The sequence below is a fragment of the Haliotis rufescens genome, unplaced genomic scaffold, assembly GCF_023055435.1.
Source record: "Haliotis rufescens isolate VD_foot unplaced genomic scaffold, xgHalRufe1.0.p SCAF_7, whole genome shotgun sequence".
NCBI classification, from domain to species: Eukaryota; Metazoa; Mollusca; class Gastropoda; order Lepetellida; family Haliotidae; genus Haliotis; species Haliotis rufescens.
The window spans coordinates 14,556,733-14,577,314 of record NW_025964361.1 but is presented as its reverse complement, the minus strand read 5'-3'; the positions used below and the strand labels follow the sequence as shown (position 1 = coordinate 14,577,314).

The following is a 20,582-nucleotide window of genomic DNA, read 5'->3' as shown; positions in this document are numbered from 1 at the left end:
CATTATTTTCCAAAACAAAAACGTCTTTCAAAAACTGGTCATACGACATGACAAGAGTATCAGGTCTATGAAAACTACCAGTTTGATCTAAAGTTCGATATATAAGAAAACATTATCATCTCTAAATGGTACGGCGGATGGTAGTGGCATCGTGGTATACACGACACAAGTATACCGATCGTTAAGTAAGCATTTGAGCCCCCAGGACATGACATGTACATCCCTCTCTCCGTGTTACCCCTCACACATAGCAGTATGCAATATGCAGCAACATTGCGAGACTAGATCATTTATATTATGCTGGTCTTGTGAGTGAGTAAATGTTGCTTGAAGCCACATTAGCAATATTGCAGCTATTCGCTACTAGAATTTCCATAGAAAAAAACCCCATAAAAATCTTCTGTCAATTATCACAGTAAACAGTAAAAACTGACATTCAAAACTAAAAAATACATCTTATCGTACAGTTTAATTTCCTTCAAACATGCTAAAGTGAAGTACTTTGACACGGTATTAAAAAGGTCAGAAATAGTTTCGAATTGTTTAAAAACGTTGACGAATCAATGCGACATTCATACATGCCATGTTTGTGATGTACCACACGCCGTCACAAGCATTGCAAATCGTTTATAAAAGGCCAGTGTTATATCAACCAATCTATCTGCATGTGTCACGTGTTATACACTTGAATGTTCTTCCTGGTCCTGTCCCACGTTGTTTTAGGTGACACTGTGATCAGCTCTGCCAGATGATAAAATGTCTGTTCATAGCTTCGTCGCCCTTGGTTCTTGTTTTATGCTGATATTTGGTTTTAGCACAGGACTTCGAGAAAATGCGTAAGTAGATGTTTCTAACGTATTAATTGGCTTCAGCTAAAGAATTGTGTGTTGTAAAGAAATGAAACAACGGGTGTGGATATATATGGATCTCTGAGCTATAGTGTAAACTGTTTGCCTGCATGTCGTCCTGGTACAGGGTATACACGTATCACACACTGTTAACGTTTCTGTGTCATCGTGTTTATGTACACTAAACTACGGTTATAACGAACTCAAAGGGACCACTAATTTTAGTTCGTAATAACCGTAGTTCGTTACAGGCATATATACAACATTTATACAACAAATGGTCGTGTTCGATATAAACGTACTTTACTGTAAACGGATATCTGTTACATAGTCAGCACATCTATGTAATCCTCAAATTACGTACACGTATCACATAATTTCAAATATTTTCTTAGTATACGTCTCGATACAATTGTGATTATGTGTAAGCACGTATTACACATGAATGTAATCATGTTATTGTGTAGACAGGTAGTTTGGAGATATACCTAGTGTATTTTGAAATTTGACGTCTCACTGCAGAATCGATACCTTCTTATTTACATTTGAATACTCGCGCTAAAGAGCTAAATTCTACAATGACGCTTTCAAGTGCATTATGAGTACAAAGGTCAGCTATCTTAGATTGTTCCGAAAAGGGGTCACAGGTATTGTTAATGTTACATAATATCACTGAAGTTCAAGATTAAAATACACACAGTCTTACACTAGTTCAAAATAACTCTTCAAAACACAACGTTTCCCAAAGATATGTTTCAAGGTCACCGCAACCTGTTCCATATCTCCACTGCATGGTTTAAGAGTGTGGCACTGACACAGTGGTTCGTGTAGGTCTTGCTTAACTGATCAAGTGCCTGTGCAGTGACTCTGCAGTGGACCAGGGAGCGTCGGGAGAAATGTTTGTGAGTGCTCGGGGCTTTTGGTGCATAAAGCAGTGCTTTCAGGATTAATTGTAGACAGATACAATTTAAATGAAGCAACTGGACAGGACGGAGTGCACTTTTCTAATGATTTATGTCACCTATATTATAGTGCATTTCAGTTAGAATATTACAGAACAAGTCACTAAAAGTTTCATGAACGTAATTATCATTTGTATGTTAACGATATGCCTTCCTTAAGGATGGTCACCGCATCATCACACCAGTCAGGGATAATGTCTTGGATGAAAAAACATCCGATATCGAACGTATGCAGTTCTGAGGACAGTTGATATTTTCATTAACACGGTTTTTGTGTCAAAAGGTTTTAATTGAAAAATTGTGACCTCACTATAACCAATCAGAAGATTCTTCAATGTCATGTAGAATACATGTACATGAATAAACATAGAATAGACACGTTTTACAGAATAACCGCCATGTTATCCTTTTAATGTGCGGATATATATTACGTCTCCCTGAACGCGTTGTCATGTCGCTTTAAATAATCAAGGCTTTCCTGAATTAATGTTTGTGTAGAATATTGCCTGTTGAAGTTCTGTGTTTGTATAAGTGATTTCCTGTACTGTGTTCTTGACGTTGTTGTTTTTTTTTCATTCCGTTATCTTTAGCACTAACGTGGTTACGAGGACAACGTATTCCCAGGTGAGATACACAACAAAGTGCGGTACATGGGGCTGGAGTCGTTGCACCAGATACAGGTAGGGTAATCCATTTTCTTTTTCCTTTCTACATGTATGTGTGTGTTACCGTTTTAATGTGTACTACATAAACAATACATATTTAGACATTGAACACGTGGGAATATATGTTTATTCGATACTCAACTTTTATTTGGATTGTATACGTACTAGACATCCATATGCACATGTTTATCGTAGAATCACATAATGTATAAATAAAAAACATGATGATATATAAGGTAACGAAGAAACACATCGTATGATCACGACAGTATTGGCCCGTTAAATGATTATCTGTTGAATACTTTCCAACAGTTCGCTTTATACAAAACTTTTCCTGTCATTATCCATTTTATTAAAGTTTACTGTTACCGAGATATAGATATCTGTTATAGATATTTATTTAAATACCTTTCCTGTCACTGTGATAATGTCTAATTTTCTACATGTCGTTACCTATGGTTATATTAGTAAATGATTTATTGCCTTATGTACATGTTTTTATGTCATATTTCTTTTTCATATTTTAGTGCTAATCAACTGTGCAACATGGATCTTCACATTGGACAATACAGTCTTATCTCATTTGATCCTTTCTTATAACAATATGAAGTTCCGTTCCGATAGTTTCCTCCAAATACCACACACGTATTGTTGTAACTGACCACATTGTAATAATACCTACATTTCAGGCGGGGGTCGTCTAAAACATTCCACTGCAGGACTGGGTACAGATCAACTGACAATATTGGGTGTCCACACGGTGAGTCAACAATCCCATACCTGTCCTTAAGTTTACACTCTAGTAGGGTATACAGTAATTCTTGATTTAGACTTGGTCCGATGCTGACATATATTCTCTCCCAGTATTCTCCCAAAATGAATCTAACTCAAGTCTAGATTGCCTCCGCATTGTTCTGAGCTCCATTTGGATTTACTTCTTTCATTTTGTAGATGTATATTTTAGGAATAAAATAACTTTATTTCTTGGACTAATTGCTAGATGAGGCGACGTCTATGTCTCCCAAAGCCTTTTTTTGAGTTGGTAGTCACAAAATCTCAAAATCAGAGCAAGGTTACACCTATCGATGGCTGAAGGTCAGTGATATACCCCAAAATGACTTTAATAATAACAACGACATTATCTCTGGGACAATAATAAACTAAGCGCAAAAGAAAGGTAGGTTGGCCATTTGTAGTTTTCCTAGCGATAACTAGTGGAAAGTGGGTATTGGGAATATGACTGCCCAGAAACAGGTACCAAAAAACACCTCACCCGAACGCGCCACCTTTGACGGCGCTCGTGCGGTGACAAAAAAATGGTGAAACAGGTTTCCCGCCTATGGCATAAACTGCACGTGCATGTTAGCTGTATAAATGCGTTCGTCTGCAGGGTATAACCACACGTGATGAAAGCACACAAAAGAAATGCCACGACTGTCACAGGAGCAGAGAGAGAGAGAGAGCCATCGGTATGGCCGAAATGGGGGCAACACAGGTCCAAATTGCCAGAAGGTTTGGTTGTACACCATTGACAGTAGCCAGGCTGATCTAACGGTACAGGCAGACAGGGAGGACACAGGACAGGCCTAAAACCGGACGACCCCGACTGACAACACCACTGGAAGACGGTCAGATACGGCTCATTCACCTGCGAAACAGATTCGTAACGGCGACGGCGACGGCAGCATTAGCGTTGGGACATCCCATAAGCCAACGTACAGTACTTCGACGACTTCGTGCTGCTTGAATCCGAGCCTATCGTCCTTTCCGAGGAATGGCACTGACTGCTCAACATCGACGCCTGTGACTGCGATGGGCGAGGCAGGTTCGACGCTGGCAAGGGAGAAATTGGCGTCGAGTGCTGTTTACTGATGAATGTCGGTTAACTTGTTTCGAAATGACGGCAGAGAACGAGTTTATCGACACAGAGGGTAACGTTTGGCTCCAGCGTGTATTTGTGGAGGTCAGAAAACTGATTTAGTGATTATACAGGGAAACCCGAACGCTGTGCAGTCCAGATACCAAGTGTTGCAGCCAGTTACAAAACCAACAGCGGGGGACATTGTTCAACACGACAATGCCAGGCCCCATACTGCAAGAGTGACTCGGAACTTTCTAAACCAGCTGAACGTTGACGTTTTGCCCTGGTCTGCCCAGAATCCTATTGAACATCTGTGGGACCATCTTGACAGACAGATTAGAGCACGCCTTCAGCCTCCCGTCAACAGACAAGAATTGCAGCAGGCCCTGAGATACGAGTGGCAGCGGATTCCAGTCCACGTCATCAGAAGACTGACGTCATCGATGAGGCGGCGTATCACAGCATGCATTGAGGCAGCTGGAGGTCATACACGCTATTGAAGGCAACTATGTCGACAATGAACTTGTAGTGTGTCTGACAAACTTTTGGTGACATTTCAGACAACTTTTGAAAATGAAATTTCTTACCACACCATTGTTTACCTTGAGCTTACATTACCTGTGATTGCACAATTTCATTCATCAAACATTTGTTACCCCTCCCTAGATTATATTATAATTCACAACAAAACCTCTTCTTGTTATTTTTGTATCGATCATGATTGATTTTGTTTGTCGGTATTCTCAATTCCATCGCTACTGAATCAGTTTCATCTCCAAGGAATGTCAAACAAGTACATGGAAGTACTGTATTCTCACTTGCAATAGGAACTCCCAACTCCTGACATAGCAACATAAAGGTGTCAAGAGCGCCTTGGCCATGATTAGGGTTAGGTGAGCTACCAAAACGAAAGTCATCCAAATAGTGAAGTAATGTCCCTTGTTTCAACCTGCATTGAATAGTCCAGTGTATGAAACTTCAAACACTACACAGCTGGTGCGGCATCCCATTGGGAGGCACATACCTACATAATAGTTTACCTGGAAAGATATACCCGATAGATCCTGTTTATTGATTATCCTACACAATCGAAATGCTCTTTTTATGTCTATGTGACACCTTTAAGTTTGGGATTTGTAGGAAATATATTAAATGGCCCTGCCATCCTACATATACCTATTGTAATCTGTTAATAAAGGCGGATTGACTAGCGATTTACCTTTATCAGGCAAAACTAGGTTGCTTTCCCATTTGAGTGGCTTACATGTGCCAACTTTGACATACTCTTACAAAGGCGGGAAGGGTGGGGCCTACTACAGTTGCTACACACATGTTCATATCTGCACAAACTGCAGCTCCATTTCGAAGTCAAAGCATGAATTGAAGTCATAGCATGGAAGTTGGCGTTTTATCTGTGTGTTGGGTTTAATATATTGGCCTTGGCCTTGACCTTGCTTGTAGTATGGATTGATATAAGCACTTGATGATTGGGTTGCAAACATAAGCAAACGTTCATTGTCGATGACAGACCATGGTTCATGCGGATTGTGAGCATGGCGAAGTCGAAACTGCTGATCATAGGAACGCCAATCCTAATCTGTCATCCTTGTAGCTGCCATGTGTACAATATTCATGTATTTGAGCATTTGCTGTGTGCCTCCAGATAAATGCTCACAAATATCAAAAATGCATCCGTCCATTCCTCAATTATGTTGATTCTGGGATGATTGCGTCTTATTACCTCAATACCCCCTTCTGCATTGCCCATTTGTCCTACTGGGTTGTTGTCATATGTCTCCTGTCTGAGCCCTTTAGTTAAAATCCTTATTTCGACATACTCATTTTTTCCATCTTTTTACTATGATATATGGAGGTATATTGGATCCTTAGTTATCTTGAGAGAGTACGATTGACTGAGGAGCAAAAACGGTGAGAAATCGTGCCCACCAAGCCCCTGTTACTGATTGTCACCGCTATCAGGCTCAGCTCAGTAGGCCTATCACTTTCTGGGTGGAAATTAACGTCCATTAATACTATCAGTTTTTCAAGCACATGTTTCAAAACGCTAGTTTTTAGACTACAATACAATAGACTAAATATATTTATAGACTAAAATATGTGTACACGTGTGCCTCTTGAGTGTTTGATAGTTTTCGGTACTCTTTGGGGAACAAAGAATTTCATATTGAAAATACGTCTCCTGGTATATGCGTTCGTGTTTTTCTAAATAGCATGAGCAGAACATTGGCCCGGGGTTTGCAACACAGCTTTCCAAGGTGGTCAGTGCTAAGGACATCAACATTAACACAGACAATTTCGTTTGAACGGCACCATCCCGATTAACAGGGTTACACTGAATAACAGGATTTTAGTAGACAACAGGTTGCACACACGTAGACACACACGCGCGCGCGCGTGCACACACACAAGCACGCACACACACACACACGTTTGTGTGAACTTAATCCGTTGTCCCTTATGTCAGCGTGCACCGCCATCAGCAACTGTGACCTAGAGACGTGCACCAGCAGCAGCAACCAGGTGTGTAGTCGCTGTGAGGGGGTCGTGTCGGAGCAGGCAGGACACAGGGCATATGTGAAATCTTCAACAAGGAAATCTTGCATACGTGAGTATGTAATGAGTATTAAAATAGAATTGTGTCGCATAATGTATAATGAAAAGAATTATGTAATTATGACAAGTATACAGGTTATAGTATTCCCGATTAGTTTGTTTTGAGTCTCGATATAAAAAGTCTACTTTATACATTCAATATCAATCAAACACTGAGAGACGTACACATATGATCCCATACCTACATATCCAGTTCAGCTGTAATATTAAAGTTCTCTCGATTTTAAAATTATTTTGCTCTTGAAAACCTGATTTTGGTATTAAACCGATTTTCTTTTGTATACTTTCTTACTCAATAAATTTAATCCAAGGTTTCCTTCACAGAGGCGTGTTCCTGGCGGAGTGACAGCACCTGGTGTTATCCCGGGACCTGCAGGAACGAGTACGCCAGCAACTGTGCCTGCTCCAGTGGATTCACAGGGAAACACTGTCAGACAAGTGAGACTTATTAACAGCCAGAGAAAGAGGGCTAGAGAGCCAGGCACACGTGGCGATATCAAATATCTGCCTTTTGGTACTTCTTTTCCTAAAGATGTAATGTTTCTATAGTTCACTAACCTGATCAAACCTTTTATAATAGCAGTTCATATGCTGTGTATGATTTGGTTTCTAGTTACAGCGAAGCCCACGATAAACTCCAACCTCCTACGACTGACCGCCAGTAATGGGGACGTGGCCGAGGCACCTCCCAACATCAGCAATGGTCCATCTCAGTCCACCAGCTGGTCCAACATCAACTCCCCATCCAGCATATACTACAAGTTCACAGCCGAATATAGAACAGCTCCTCCTGCCAGACATGCCTTCGTTGAACGTTTCACAGTGGGCATTGTTGGTGGTAATACTTCCTTCAAACTAAGAGGTACTTCAGCGTCATCATCCACATGTCATCCCCTTACTAGAAAGTATATACCATGGTTTGTTAATAGGTATATCAGCTGTATGCAGGATAATGGTCATGACTTATGATATGTTTTTGTTCTGTTGCCAAGGTCAAATTGCCTCCTTTCCATGTGGAGGAGTCAGCAGCAGCAGCCCGAACACAGGCCCGTACACCTGTGAGTTAAGCAGATCATGGGCGTCTGTACTACATGTGCCTCTACCCTTGCAACACAGAGATGTGTAAGTAGATGGATAATAATGTATGTAGACGATTACTAATCAGTGGTAAAGTTCAGATATGATACCTTCCGAAATTGGTTCCTTGATCCCTTAATACTCACACGCAAAAGAAACGCAAGTCGAGTATGCAGTATATATGTTATTTATTTTCAACAGTAAAGACAAGAAATACTAATAGGGCAAGATTGACAAAAATTTGACTGAAGACAGTTTAATGGATTAAAAGGCAGATGACATAATTGTTTGTTTTTTTTTCAAATGTTAAGGGCTTACACAGTTTCGGGTCAATACCCAAAATGTCAGTCAATACCTGGTGTGACCACCATTAGCATTGATCACTGCCACACATCTCCTGTACATTGAGTGGATCAGACGAAGGCCCAAGAGATCCTCCTGCACACATCCAGAGCAGCTGTGCGTAGTTCATCGGCAGTTGTAGGGATTGGGCGCACATTGTGCAGACGCCTTTGAACTTTATCCCACAATTGTTCGATGGGAGTCAGGTCAGGGCTGAGGGTTGGCCACGGTAGAACACGGATGTTGTGTTGTTGCAGAAAGGCCATGGAGCGTTGTCCTGCTGGAAAATGTGTTGTTGATGTTGTGAAAAATATGGAACAACGTGGGGTCTGATCTCTTGGTCGATATACCGCTGAGCAGTGACGCCGTGTCCCCGACCTTGACCAACATTCAGAAAGCACATGGGTCTAAGTTTCGCATTAAGTCCAATCCCTGCCCATATCATGATGCTAGGTCCACCCCGTGGATCCCTTTCCACAACGTTTCTGTCAGCGAAACGATCACCTCGACGCCGCCAAATTCTGACTCTTCCGTCTGCATGGGAGACACAAAAGCGACTTTCATCAGAGAAGATGACACGCCTCCACTCACGATGACCCTGTGCCAAATGAAGTCGTGCTTGTCAATGCCGAGGTTGGAGAACAGGACGACGTGCTGGTCGGCGACATCTGAGGTTGTTGGAACGGAGACGTCGGATCACAGTGTCCCGGCTAATGTGTCGATTATGTGTTCCTATGGTCTGTCGAGCACTTTCACTTGCAGTTAGGAACGGATGTCGCTGGTATTGACGGGTAATCTGCCGATCTTGTCGAGGTGTGGTAACCCTAGTACGACCGCTCCGAGGAAGGTCATCTGTGGTCTGTGTAGCATTGTATCGATACAGGAGACGGTAAATTGTGGTTATGTTAACGTTGAAATGACGGGCAACATCTCGGACAGACTCTTCCAAACGTCCAATAGCCTGGTTTTTCTGAATTTGAGTTAGGCGTGGCATTGTTGACCAAGGAGTGGTAGGTCCAAGAATCGGCCACAGTTCTATACCCACTAAAGTTCGTGACAGTTGGTGCATTTTCGATTTCGCGAGAAATGGGTGCATGATACCCACATATTCATTGAAATGGTGCGTTTTAGAGATTCGTTTTTTATGTTGCGTTTTTACTCGGGGCTTTCAAAATGCAACCAAAAATATTGATAACACCATCAGGCTTCACTACATGCTAAAACTCGTATCAATTTATGGTTCCGTGTTTGTTACCTATTTGCTTAAATCCACTTGCGTTTCTTTTTTCGTGTGAGTATAGTTTGTCGATAATTACCTGTCGTGTGTAAGGAAAGGATGCTTCATCTGTTTAAAACTATCAAAACACAAAAGACAAATTTATTCATCATTGGCAGCATTGAGATATCCAACATGGCCACCAATGGAGGGTATGTAAAGATCCGGAACAAGGAGAGTAACACACTAGCAACCCACTACTACATCGGTGCTACACAGACCCACACCCTTACTATGACCATAGACCTGGTGGCTCCCTATCACTGTACTGGTTCTACTGCCTGTGTTGGCAGCATGTTGTCAGCTCCCAATGTGATCACAGCTGTAAGTATAGAACACACCTGTGGTTTAGGTTAGTTATATAATTTCGTCAACTTCTTGACATAATCTTAGGTTTGTTTCATCATTGTTTTCAGCCGACAGTGAACCTCCGCTGGGGTGGCTGGTCAGATGCTGATGCAGGTGTTGACCACTTTGTGAGGGAGGTGTATGAACTCAGAGCTGTTGGGGATGAACTCAGAGATAAACGTTTAGTCGACACTAAGACTGTCAACAGGTCAAAGGTGATTGTTTCATTTACTTTACTCTGCATAAAAAACAACGCAAAAGTGATGTATTGTTTATGTATCACATAAATAATCAACAGATGGTAATCGATTGTTCAAAATTGGCACACAATATTGTCATTGACCCAGGTTCCATATGTTGCACATGGAACATGGTGAATGTCATCTGTTCTCATTATGTTTTATGGCCACCATTAGAGTCCAAAACTCCCTGGCATCATCGTCTCATGGAAGCAATCAGATCCCACTCTGTCTGCAGTGTTTATGCCAACTGTCGGACGTGCTCGCAGTCGTTGATCGAGTGAATCCCATACGTGTTCGAATGGGTTTAAATCTGGAGGACCATGGCAGGACCTGGATGTTGTGATTCCTCAAAAAGGCTGTTGTCACTCTTGCCATGTGAGGTCAGGCGTTGTCTTGTTGGAAAATTACGTTCGCTTTTTGCATAAAGGGAAGGACGTGTGGTCAAAGAATCACATCCGTGTAACGTTGTGTAGTTAAATTCCCCAGAACTTGCACAAAGTTTGTTCTACCAGTGTTTGAGATGGCTGCCCACATCATCACACTACCACCACCAAATCTGTCCACTTCCTGTAAGCAGTTTTGTGCATAACATTCCCCGCGACGACTGTAAACACGACGTTTACCATCCGCACGGCGAAGCATAAAACGTGACTCGTCACTTTATCGCAGTTGTGGCCATACTCTGTGACCTTGTCACCATTGACGTCGCAGCCGACGATGCAGGTACGTCAAAATGACACCGCAAAGTGGTCGCCTAGCGCGAATACTTTCAGCGCGTAAACGGTTCCTCACTGTCTGGGCTGATCTCCTTCACAATCCTGGTATTTCCGTAGTCAGACTTGGCCATGGTGGCTCATTCACGTAAGTGACGTAGCCGTATAAATCTAGTGACACGTGGTCAATCGGATCTGGGGAAAAACCTTGCTACAGCCAAAGACTATTCTCCTGTTTGCAGTCGGCCAATAGCGTTGTAGTCCAACACGTGATGTTGCACGTGCATGTCACGTGGTTGTGTTTTTGCGATTTTTCCATCTTAACATCAACTTTCTGCAGTCCCTACTCCTTTCCACACAAATCGATCCCAATCCATGGTATTTATTTTGCATGGATATCGGCAAAACTGCTTTTGCGTTTCGTTTTGGCAGATGGAGATGGATAAGCTAACACTTAGTTTTAGACACAGTAAAATTATATACTACCATGGGTTTCCAGCCTTGTCAACCACAAACACATTGGAAACAATGCACACAAACACATATCAACGTTTGATTCTGACATGTGTTGAATTTGTATGCGCGCTATTTCAACTGTACTGACAGTTAGTTAAGCTTATTATATATTTTTCCCTTATTTGGTTCGATCAGTTTATATAATTTGTTTCACTATGTCTGTGTATCGTTGTAATTGACTTCGGGGATAAGGAAACCTGGTAATAATAACCGACAAGTTCAGACTGTCTACATCCTGTGTGTATTCTTTCAGGAGACAGACATCTTCGTATTACCTTCAGTCGGGGTGTACTCAGTTGTCCTGTCTGCCTATGACAAGGCAGGTAATCACAGAAGTGCCAGACGGATCCTGATATATGATGGTACGTCGACTGTAACAACTCAGGATAATAAAGAACTCCGTGTGACGACAGCATCAGCAGCAACGTCAGAGTGGCAAACGACGTCATCAACAGTGACAGTGGACTGGACCAACAGATACATCAACACAGTACATCACAACAACAAGTGGCTCCATGGGGTGGCTTCCAGTGGTGGTGTCGGCTCGGACTATGATGACAACGAGGGTGTCAGAAGTGTGGCTGCAACCAAAAATGTTCAAGGTAGGCTCGCATCAGAAGGTTGCTCATAAAGAACATACACGGGTTCCAGAATCTAATGACATATAATTCATCTGTCACACATTATGACAAAACCAGCCGTCTTTCGTACAATAGCAGTGGTGCTATTAATTCATGACACGAGAAGCTCGGACCGGAGGGCATCTGGGTTACAGTTAATCCCCTGGGTCCATGTGCACAAAGCCATAGCGCTACGACGATCGTAGACTTACATGAGCCGTTTCACTGAGATCGTTTTGTGCAAGTGGACCCAGAACTCCAATGTTTAAGGGGATTGGTTGGTGAGCTTCGCTTATTTGATTGGTTGCTTGTCTCCGTACCCTGATGACTGAGGACATTGCTCATGAATCCACGGTTATTTACCGGCCGACGTGATGTTCATTTGTTATCTCACTGCGGATTTTAAAGAAACATAGCTGCAATTCTAAATTTGCAAGGTAGTTGTGAGTCAGTATACGTAGTTGGCATGTGGCTCACTGATTAAGTAATTGAACATAATTTCTTAAGACAACTGAAGTTTGTCACAGAAGATATATATTTGATGTATATTCCATTGTGATTATTTAATCAATAAGTGGATATCACTTATGAAAACAAACACCCAGATCATGTTATGAAGTGTATGTTTGTGACTAGGTATCACCAGTTTCCGAACATCTTACAAAATCGACCATAAAGGGGGATCGTACCTCACCAGACCACCGGCTGATAACGTTTTCACAAAACAAGGTCTGAGTCAGTCACAAACAATAACACCCTCATTAGTGGATGGGGACACCGTACGCTTCTGGGTGCATGCCTATGACATCAAGTCGGATGTGAAGGAAGAGCACGTGACAGTCCACATCGACACATCACCTCCAGTCATAGAGTACCTGTGGCTCTCCAGAAACGACAGCCTCAACATCAGCGTCTATCGGGTGGAGGAACTTAATGATGTGATGTAAGCATGTTTGTGGTAGTTTTGTCCATGTGCCATTTGTTAATTCAGTTCTTCATCTTAATCATTTAAACGGCACCGCGGGACAACACACATTGTTTTATTTTGAATGTTTTAACATTGTGTTAAAATGAATTTGAGAAATATCACGTTATTAAATTAAAAATTACCTTAGATTGATATTGAAACAGCTTTTCTACCTAGCAAATCTATCTCATCCTAGAATGGAATGGGACATGTCCGATGAACACAGTGGAGTGGAAATGGTGGAATGGAGAATCGTAGAAAAACGACAAGATGAAGACATTGTGCTGACTGTCCATGACATCTCTATTCAAAGCCATCGTGTATGTCACTGTTTTTGATTGGTATCCAGAATCCAGGTTGTCATTGGTGCAATGGCCTGCAGAAAAGTTTGTGTTATGCAGCATTTCTGTCCCTCAAACATTAGTAGTCTTAACGTTCTTATTTTGAACACTTGAAACTCAATATAAACTAATAAATATAATGAAATGATGTCATGTTTGATGTTTAAGTAACGATGATTTCAGACCATGGATGACTGCAACACCATGTATGACACAAGGGATGGTAACTGTTATTGTACTCCCGACGGCAGATGTTATCATCCCCACTTCCATGTGAAACCTTCACACGACGACATAAGGGAAGTCAGGTCAGCTGATGGAAAGGAATACTGTTTTGAAGTCACAGTTACAAATCATGCTAAACTCAAAACTGAACATGAAGTAAAGGTAAACGGCTTACAAATCTTTTAACGAATTTCACCTTTCATTGTATATCACATCCCCAATAGTATTAGCGGAGTAGAATGGTCTTTGTTGCAAGTAACGGTTCTGAACTTACCATTACGCCGCCTACTCTAGGTGAACGTCTCGTCCACAGAGGAACCGTATTAGTGTACGCACTCGTAATATAATAAGCAAAGCCCCAGTTGTTAAAATACTATTGTGTCTACTGTTGATTAATGTGAATGTTTGTGGCTTTATTAATAAAGCAATATTTGAACCAAGGTATCATTGTAGAAGCAGGTAAACACTGACCACATTTTCACAAATGTATGCATTGTGTTCACAAATTTATACCGCTTGTACACAACCAGTTAGACTGCAAATCAGAGTATGGGAACGTGGGTTTAAACCCTAAGAACAGTAGTGAATGACAGGAACACATGAAACAATGCATCGATTTCTGAGTGCTGATGGGGGTGGGGGGTGGTGGGGTGGGGGGTCGGGTAGCCTTGTGTTAAAAGCGTTCGCCCGGGTTCGATTCCCGACATGGGTACAATATGTGAAGCCCATTTCTGGTGTCCCCCGGCGTGATATTGTAGGAATATTGCTAAAAACGGCAGAAAACCATACTCGCTCACTCACTGATTATTGAAAATCGAGACAGAGCTATTGGGATGCACCATAAGGGAAACAGCCTGCACATTTTAACTCAGAGTGTGATATGGAGGCTTTGGCACTGGAACAATTGCCTATCCACAAAGACCAGGTTGTCCCAGGGTCACAACACAGAGACAGGATAGGTATCTTGTGAACCTTTCCATGCGTGGCCGATTTCTGACGTGTAAACGGTCCCCAGAAACCATTAGACCAATAAAGCTGAACATTGCCTTGCCTTGCGTGTTATCATCAATGACAGCATGCATGTAGGTGTGGTATTGTGGTTGGACTAAACATATACGTTCCAGGTTTGGGTTTGATCGTTTTTGTATTATTTTGAATTCATGTGATTTGCCCAATAATTATAACCATGCTCCTCAGATCTTTCAAAATGTATTCATGGCTATGTAAACATACATTCCTACGAACATGATAGGCTGATGAAACAGAACTTTAACAATATATTTAGATCACAATGGACGCAAGCCCCCCTCATTCTGGCATTGTCCACGATGGCCAGTCTGGGCACCCGGAAGTGGACTACCAGGACAGCCTACAACTCAATGCCCACTGGGACGGGTTCTTTGACAACGAGAGCGCAATCGCCTTTTATCAGTACACCTTCGGTCCCAGATGTTTACAAGGAGACCTGTTTGACCTAAATAAAACCAAAAACGTTAGTCCTTTATTGTTTCATTGTAACAATGGTAACTATATAAATAGCATTATCATATAAAGAATTCTAAGTAATTTCGGGAAATCGTTCTTCAGAATACATCTCCTTCAGTACAGTACATATATTCTAATGATAATACACAGTTTTGCATTCACATGTCAGCTTTGAGGACACAGAGCAGGAATTACTGTGGTGCTATTCTTCTTACGGCAGATGGAATCAACACACTCGACCGAAGTCACATGGACAGCACCTTCTTGTGGAAAGTTTTATGTAACTGTTGTTGCTTATAATGGACCTCAGCAGAGAAGCGATGCCGTTTGTTCTGATGGAGTTGAGACGTGTAAAGGTACATCAGACCTGGTGTCTCTGCGGTCTATTTTCTTATTCCTTGTTGTAAAAACGTTCATTTCATTTTTCAGTAAGTACTAATTTAGAGACGTGCAAATCCACTCACGTCCTCAGTAAACCCAGTAAATCCGAAAGTACTTAAGACCTGATCTCTCTTCAGTCTATTTTTCAATTCCCTGTTGTCAAGACTTCTGTTATTATTGTGAGCATTCAGATTTCCTTTCGAAGTTCAAACCCGGTTTTCAATTTGGCCGCAAGTGTGTAAACAGTTTATCCGCAAGACGAACAAAGCTTAAAAAGGCTTAAATAACTTTTGTGTAAGTGATAATGGACTTTCGTACATTCACGATTGTTGAATGCATCATGAGGTACATTCACCTTTCAGTGTCTCAGAATCTGTGGCACCATATACAGTTTAACTCAACATAGATGTCTGCATCCATAAGACGTGTATTAAGTTGAATGTGTACAAAATCAATAATTTACTCATAATCTTAACCCAATGAAATGAAGTACTTTTGGAAGGCACATTATGAAGAGAGTGGAAACTTTGAGCGAATGATAAATACTTTCGGGAAGGATGTCACGAGAAGATCAAAGGTCACATTCACTAGAATAAAGATGCTCATTCAAAGCGTTTGTAGATATGTAGGTATGTTTGGAACTATGAATTGATATTCAAAAGGAGGCTTTAACAAGCTACAGTGTCCATGTAGGGTCAACGGGGAAAAAGTTTAAACCAGATGGGAACCTTGAAAAGTATTAATCATAATATTGCTTGATTGTTCATAGAAAAAGTCGACTGTTTTACTACAAATATTTTAACAGACGTGCTAAAATGTCACTGTTAGCTATGATAAAGGTTCATATCTAACGTCAGTGTCCCTACTGAAGACTTTCCGTTCAGTTCCGTGTAATCTTTGAAATACAAAAATACAACTATGAATATAAATGTCAGCTTCCGGATCCCTCACACAGGAACAATGTATTTAAGATCCAGTGGTAGTACAGTTTACAAATATGGGTACACCATCTTCTATTAGTAGTGTTAATCTCACCCCACATAATGGTCAAAATTAAGGGGTCAGATGCATTTTGCCGAAAACATATTTAATTCCTACCAAATCAAAGATACCATCAGAAATGTACTCCCAATCATTTATCAGACAGTAACTATTGGTAATTGGGCATGATATTGACTACATAAATTCGTTATGAGAATACTATGTCATAATGCTCCTGAAATACCACGTCAATGGATTCTAACGTCAGTGCATTTTCCTTCAGCTAATCCAGTGGTCGGAAAAACCCTTGTACCGATAGTGTCGGGGACTGTGTCCGCCGTGGTTGCAGGTGCTGCCATCATCATTGGAGTTGTTGTCTGGAAGAGGAAACAAAGGTCATCTGTTCTCCTGAAATGCAATTCTACTTAACATATAATGGATATTAATATCAACTTTATCAACCAATAATATAAGATACACTAAGTCTTATCACGATCCGATATGCTGCGATTATCTTTTTGTCAAATTGGCGTTTTCAGGTGATAATAATGTTTTAAATTTGTAAACATGGTTGTTGTATGCATGATTACAGGAATGACCTGGAAGAAATCGCTTGTAAAGAATATAAAAAAGACAAAGAGATATATTCATCTTAAATTTTTTGTTTTACATTTCGGTCATAGTCTTAAAAGAACAGCAGCTGTCAACCATCTTCTACCGCAAATCCAATAAGACCTGACCTAAAAGTTATAATTATGTATATTCCGAAATCAGTTTAATAAATGAGACAATTCAGATACAATTGTAACCTGTAGCCATCTCAACATGTACAATGATTTGACATATTGTTTCAACCAAGTACAGGGATCTTTACACTATACTTTAATGTACATTTTACCATCACTCCTTTGTCCTTGGCCGCACATTAACTAATTCAGTTCTCAGTTAAACACCACTTGGCAACGAGGGAGCTGTTTTTCCCCTTTAGTTTCCCTTGACAATAGAACAATTTCAAGAAAAGGTGTTTCTCCAGCGGGACTTTCATCTGTTTATGAACGGTGAAATCCATGTCTTGTGCCGTACGTTTTATGTTATTCTTTCCACTGTACGCATGTGTGATGTCGTTTTTCGTCCATAGAAACAAACAGAGAATAATGAAAAACACTTATCTTGATCAGGGCTATGTTTGCTCATAATACGCCCATCAACATGGGCAAGTCATATATAGGTGACTGATAAATGTGCTCCAGTTTGGCCAATATATATTGTATTCTTGCCCCGGTAAGTGCATTCATAACCACAGTCGCCAAAGAGTGAGGTGCACGTGCGAACGGCTCAGGGAACATTGTTGACGGGCATCACACAGGGCCGACTCATACAGTATTTTCACAGTTGAACATTGAGTTCTTGAATGTCTTTATAAATAATATATAAAACAAAACACAATTGTTATAACAGTTTAGGTGCTAAGGTGTTTTGAATGTTGGCCATGGTTTAAATAGGTTCACCCGGACCTTGGTTTCTAATCGTTGAAATGGTTAGTTAACTAGCCAGTTAAACAATTAGACACTATGTCCTCGTGCGCTAACCTGTACGTATTGATGTTTATGTATTACAGACGTCAACCGGAGAAGACTGACCAAACTGTGTACTACAACATAAGGCTACCAACACGTGTTAAACCTAAACAGATAAAACCTCGGGCCAACAGAAGTCAACCTGAAGCCAGCTGCAGGACGTATGACACGCTTGACTTCAACGCAGGCCCTGATGAAGAAGCATATGGTTCTATACAGATTCGTGGGTCGGGTGAAACAAGCATATATGAACCCATTGAAAGTCCTATATATGTAAACTGTGGCGGTACGTCGAGGTTTACACCACGCGTGACGTTCAACAGTACATGAAATGACATATACGAAGACGTCTGAACACAGAATGTACTGCCACACAAACATCACTCTCAATCATAATCTTTGTTAAGAAAACATATACAAACCTCTGTTAAACAAGCGTGGGGATACCATGGTTTAAAAAAGTTCCAAGCAACCTATGATTGTATTGGGCGCGACTCAATTAATCGGGTGCCCAGGCTTGTTCATTGTGTGTCACTGTAACCCGACGACGTGGATCTCTTCTCATTATGTCAATCACTGGATTGTCTAGAGCAGATTCGAACATTGTCACACAGCGGTCAAATACATGTACATTTACCTGGATACGGCTGAGGCTTACAAGAAACAAATAGAGAAATATTAGTCTGGCAACTTTAAATAACAATGTTATGTCGAGTGCCATTAAAATACATGTATCGGATGGATACAGATAAAATCATATCCCCTGGAAAGAAAACATCCAACTGATTCACCCAAGATGCAAACCCTCAGCAAAAATATAGCGATCTGTTTTGCTTAGTCTCTCATTTCCCGACAGTCCTAAATTACAGCATCTCTAGACAAAAATAACAAGGATTACTGTAAATACATTGATTCACTGGAATCATCGCGCACTGGACAAAAGTGCCAAGAATATTCGTTTTCGTAAACGTGGTCATCTGTATTTTGTCGGTATTCGAAGAAGGGAAGCATTTCTTTCAAGGTGTTTGTATTTTTCTTTTTTGTTAGATCTCCATTTTTCTGGTCCTGCGATACAGCAACTGCTCCACAACGAATATATCAATGGAGTGAGTTTACTGGGAAATGCACTTTTGGAAAATGCTCAAAATTACGAACCAGGTATTACACATAATTTGACACACAATAGTCGTATTCTCGACAATGAAACGGCTTTTCAAAACAAACAATATTTTCTGCTACCTGCCCACCCCTTCTACAATTGTGCATCGACGTCGACATTCACAATAATGAATCACATTAACCTTCACAACTTGCTGATTATTGTTGGAACTGCGCGCCCATTGAACGTAAGGCGATTAATATATGTTGATATGGTCATATGATATAATATGACGTTTTTATCACTTTGAGATTGCATAATTATTAATGGAGAACCAGAGACTTTGAAATGCAAATGTAGAATACCCTAATTATATATATACGTTTTCAAACTAAACTTGTTAAACTTGTGTTAAATAGAGATTTTTTGGTATTTGTCACCTTAAGGATTTTCAGTATAGCTCCGTGCACCGGCTCGTTAGTATTTTTAATATCTGTTAACCAAAATATTAATAGCCAGTTGTTTTTAATGGTATAATCATATCGCGATATTCTTTCTCTGTTTTAGTGTCATATTGTTTACACGAGCCATGTCTTTGTTATCACATCCATTCCAATAGCTGTATTTCCCCACAGCTGACTTCACCTCCCTCTCCTTAATCCAGTTGGTTTTATCGTCATCTTGACCTTTTTTATATATGAAAACACACACTTGCGCACACGCACACGCACACGCACACGCACTGTGTTTATATTAACTGGACATAGACATATTCAGTACAGTATTCACTTAATGGAAGGGCAAGGGGTTGCCTAGAAAAGGCGTAACAAACAATACAGAAGTCAAATAAAATAGAATTACTAAGTCGACTTGAAGTTCACCCAGATGCAGTGGTAATCTACGTTGTATTATACAGCTACCATAAACGAGCTGTGCAACTACAACATTATGTGTTATTGGTAATAACGTCGGATTGACAGAAGTATTCATCTACCCATCTACTTGCTCAACGTCATGGTTTGTTTCAAAGGTCGAACGAATTCTTAAAGATCAATTTATTCACAAGTAGCGGGAAAATATTCTATGGAGTTCCAAAGGTATATATTACCAACATTTTAAAATGTTTCCAAAATTTGAAAATGTTCTATTACTTCCGAAATACTGTGTATTACCAATTCCATAATTTCACATATCAAATCATTATTCACAAATCATTCCCAGGGCGCTCTTATATCTTGCCTACTATGTGTGAATTACCAAGATCTGTTCACCTAAACTTTTGTGTCCAGATTCACTGTACATTATTACGTAAATGTGTCTAAATCACTTTAGTATGTTTCCATTATTATCTATATTGAATAACTATTTGTGTTGTATATATACTCTTGTACAACCGTTTTTGGGTGCTTTTGTGAAAATAAA

At 40.6% G+C, this 20,582-nt stretch overlaps 1 protein-coding gene across 1 annotated transcript; it reads left to right on the top strand.

The window, feature by feature from the left end:
- The first annotated feature begins 614 nt into the window (after positions 1-614).
- Positions 615-20,582, top strand: LOC124141847. Its single transcript, XM_046510001.2, has 17 exons — positions 615-836; positions 2,401-2,490; positions 3,165-3,235; positions 6,822-6,962; positions 7,295-7,408; positions 7,584-7,832; positions 7,963-8,092; positions 9,785-9,989; positions 10,082-10,228; positions 11,738-12,086; positions 12,741-13,047; positions 13,268-13,391; positions 13,596-13,799; positions 14,923-15,129; positions 15,343-15,478; positions 16,768-16,879; positions 18,103-20,582. Exons 1-17 carry the CDS (start codon positions 757-759, stop codon positions 18,389-18,391), a joined length of 2,955 nt encoding a protein of 984 aa, XP_046365957.1. The 5' UTR covers positions 615-756; the 3' UTR covers positions 18,392-20,582.

Coding starts and splice junctions, on each gene's coding strand:
- LOC124141847 (XM_046510001.2), top strand. CDS start 757: ATGTCTGTTCATAGCTTCGTCGCCCTTGGTTCTTGTTTTATGCTGATA. Junction 9,990..10,081: donor CTCCCAATGTGATCACAGCT/GTAAGTATAGAA, acceptor CATTGTTTTCAG/CCGACAGTGAACCTCCGCTG. Junction 12,087..12,740: donor TGCAACCAAAAATGTTCAAG/GTAGGCTCGCAT, acceptor GTTTGTGACTAG/GTATCACCAGTTTCCGAACA.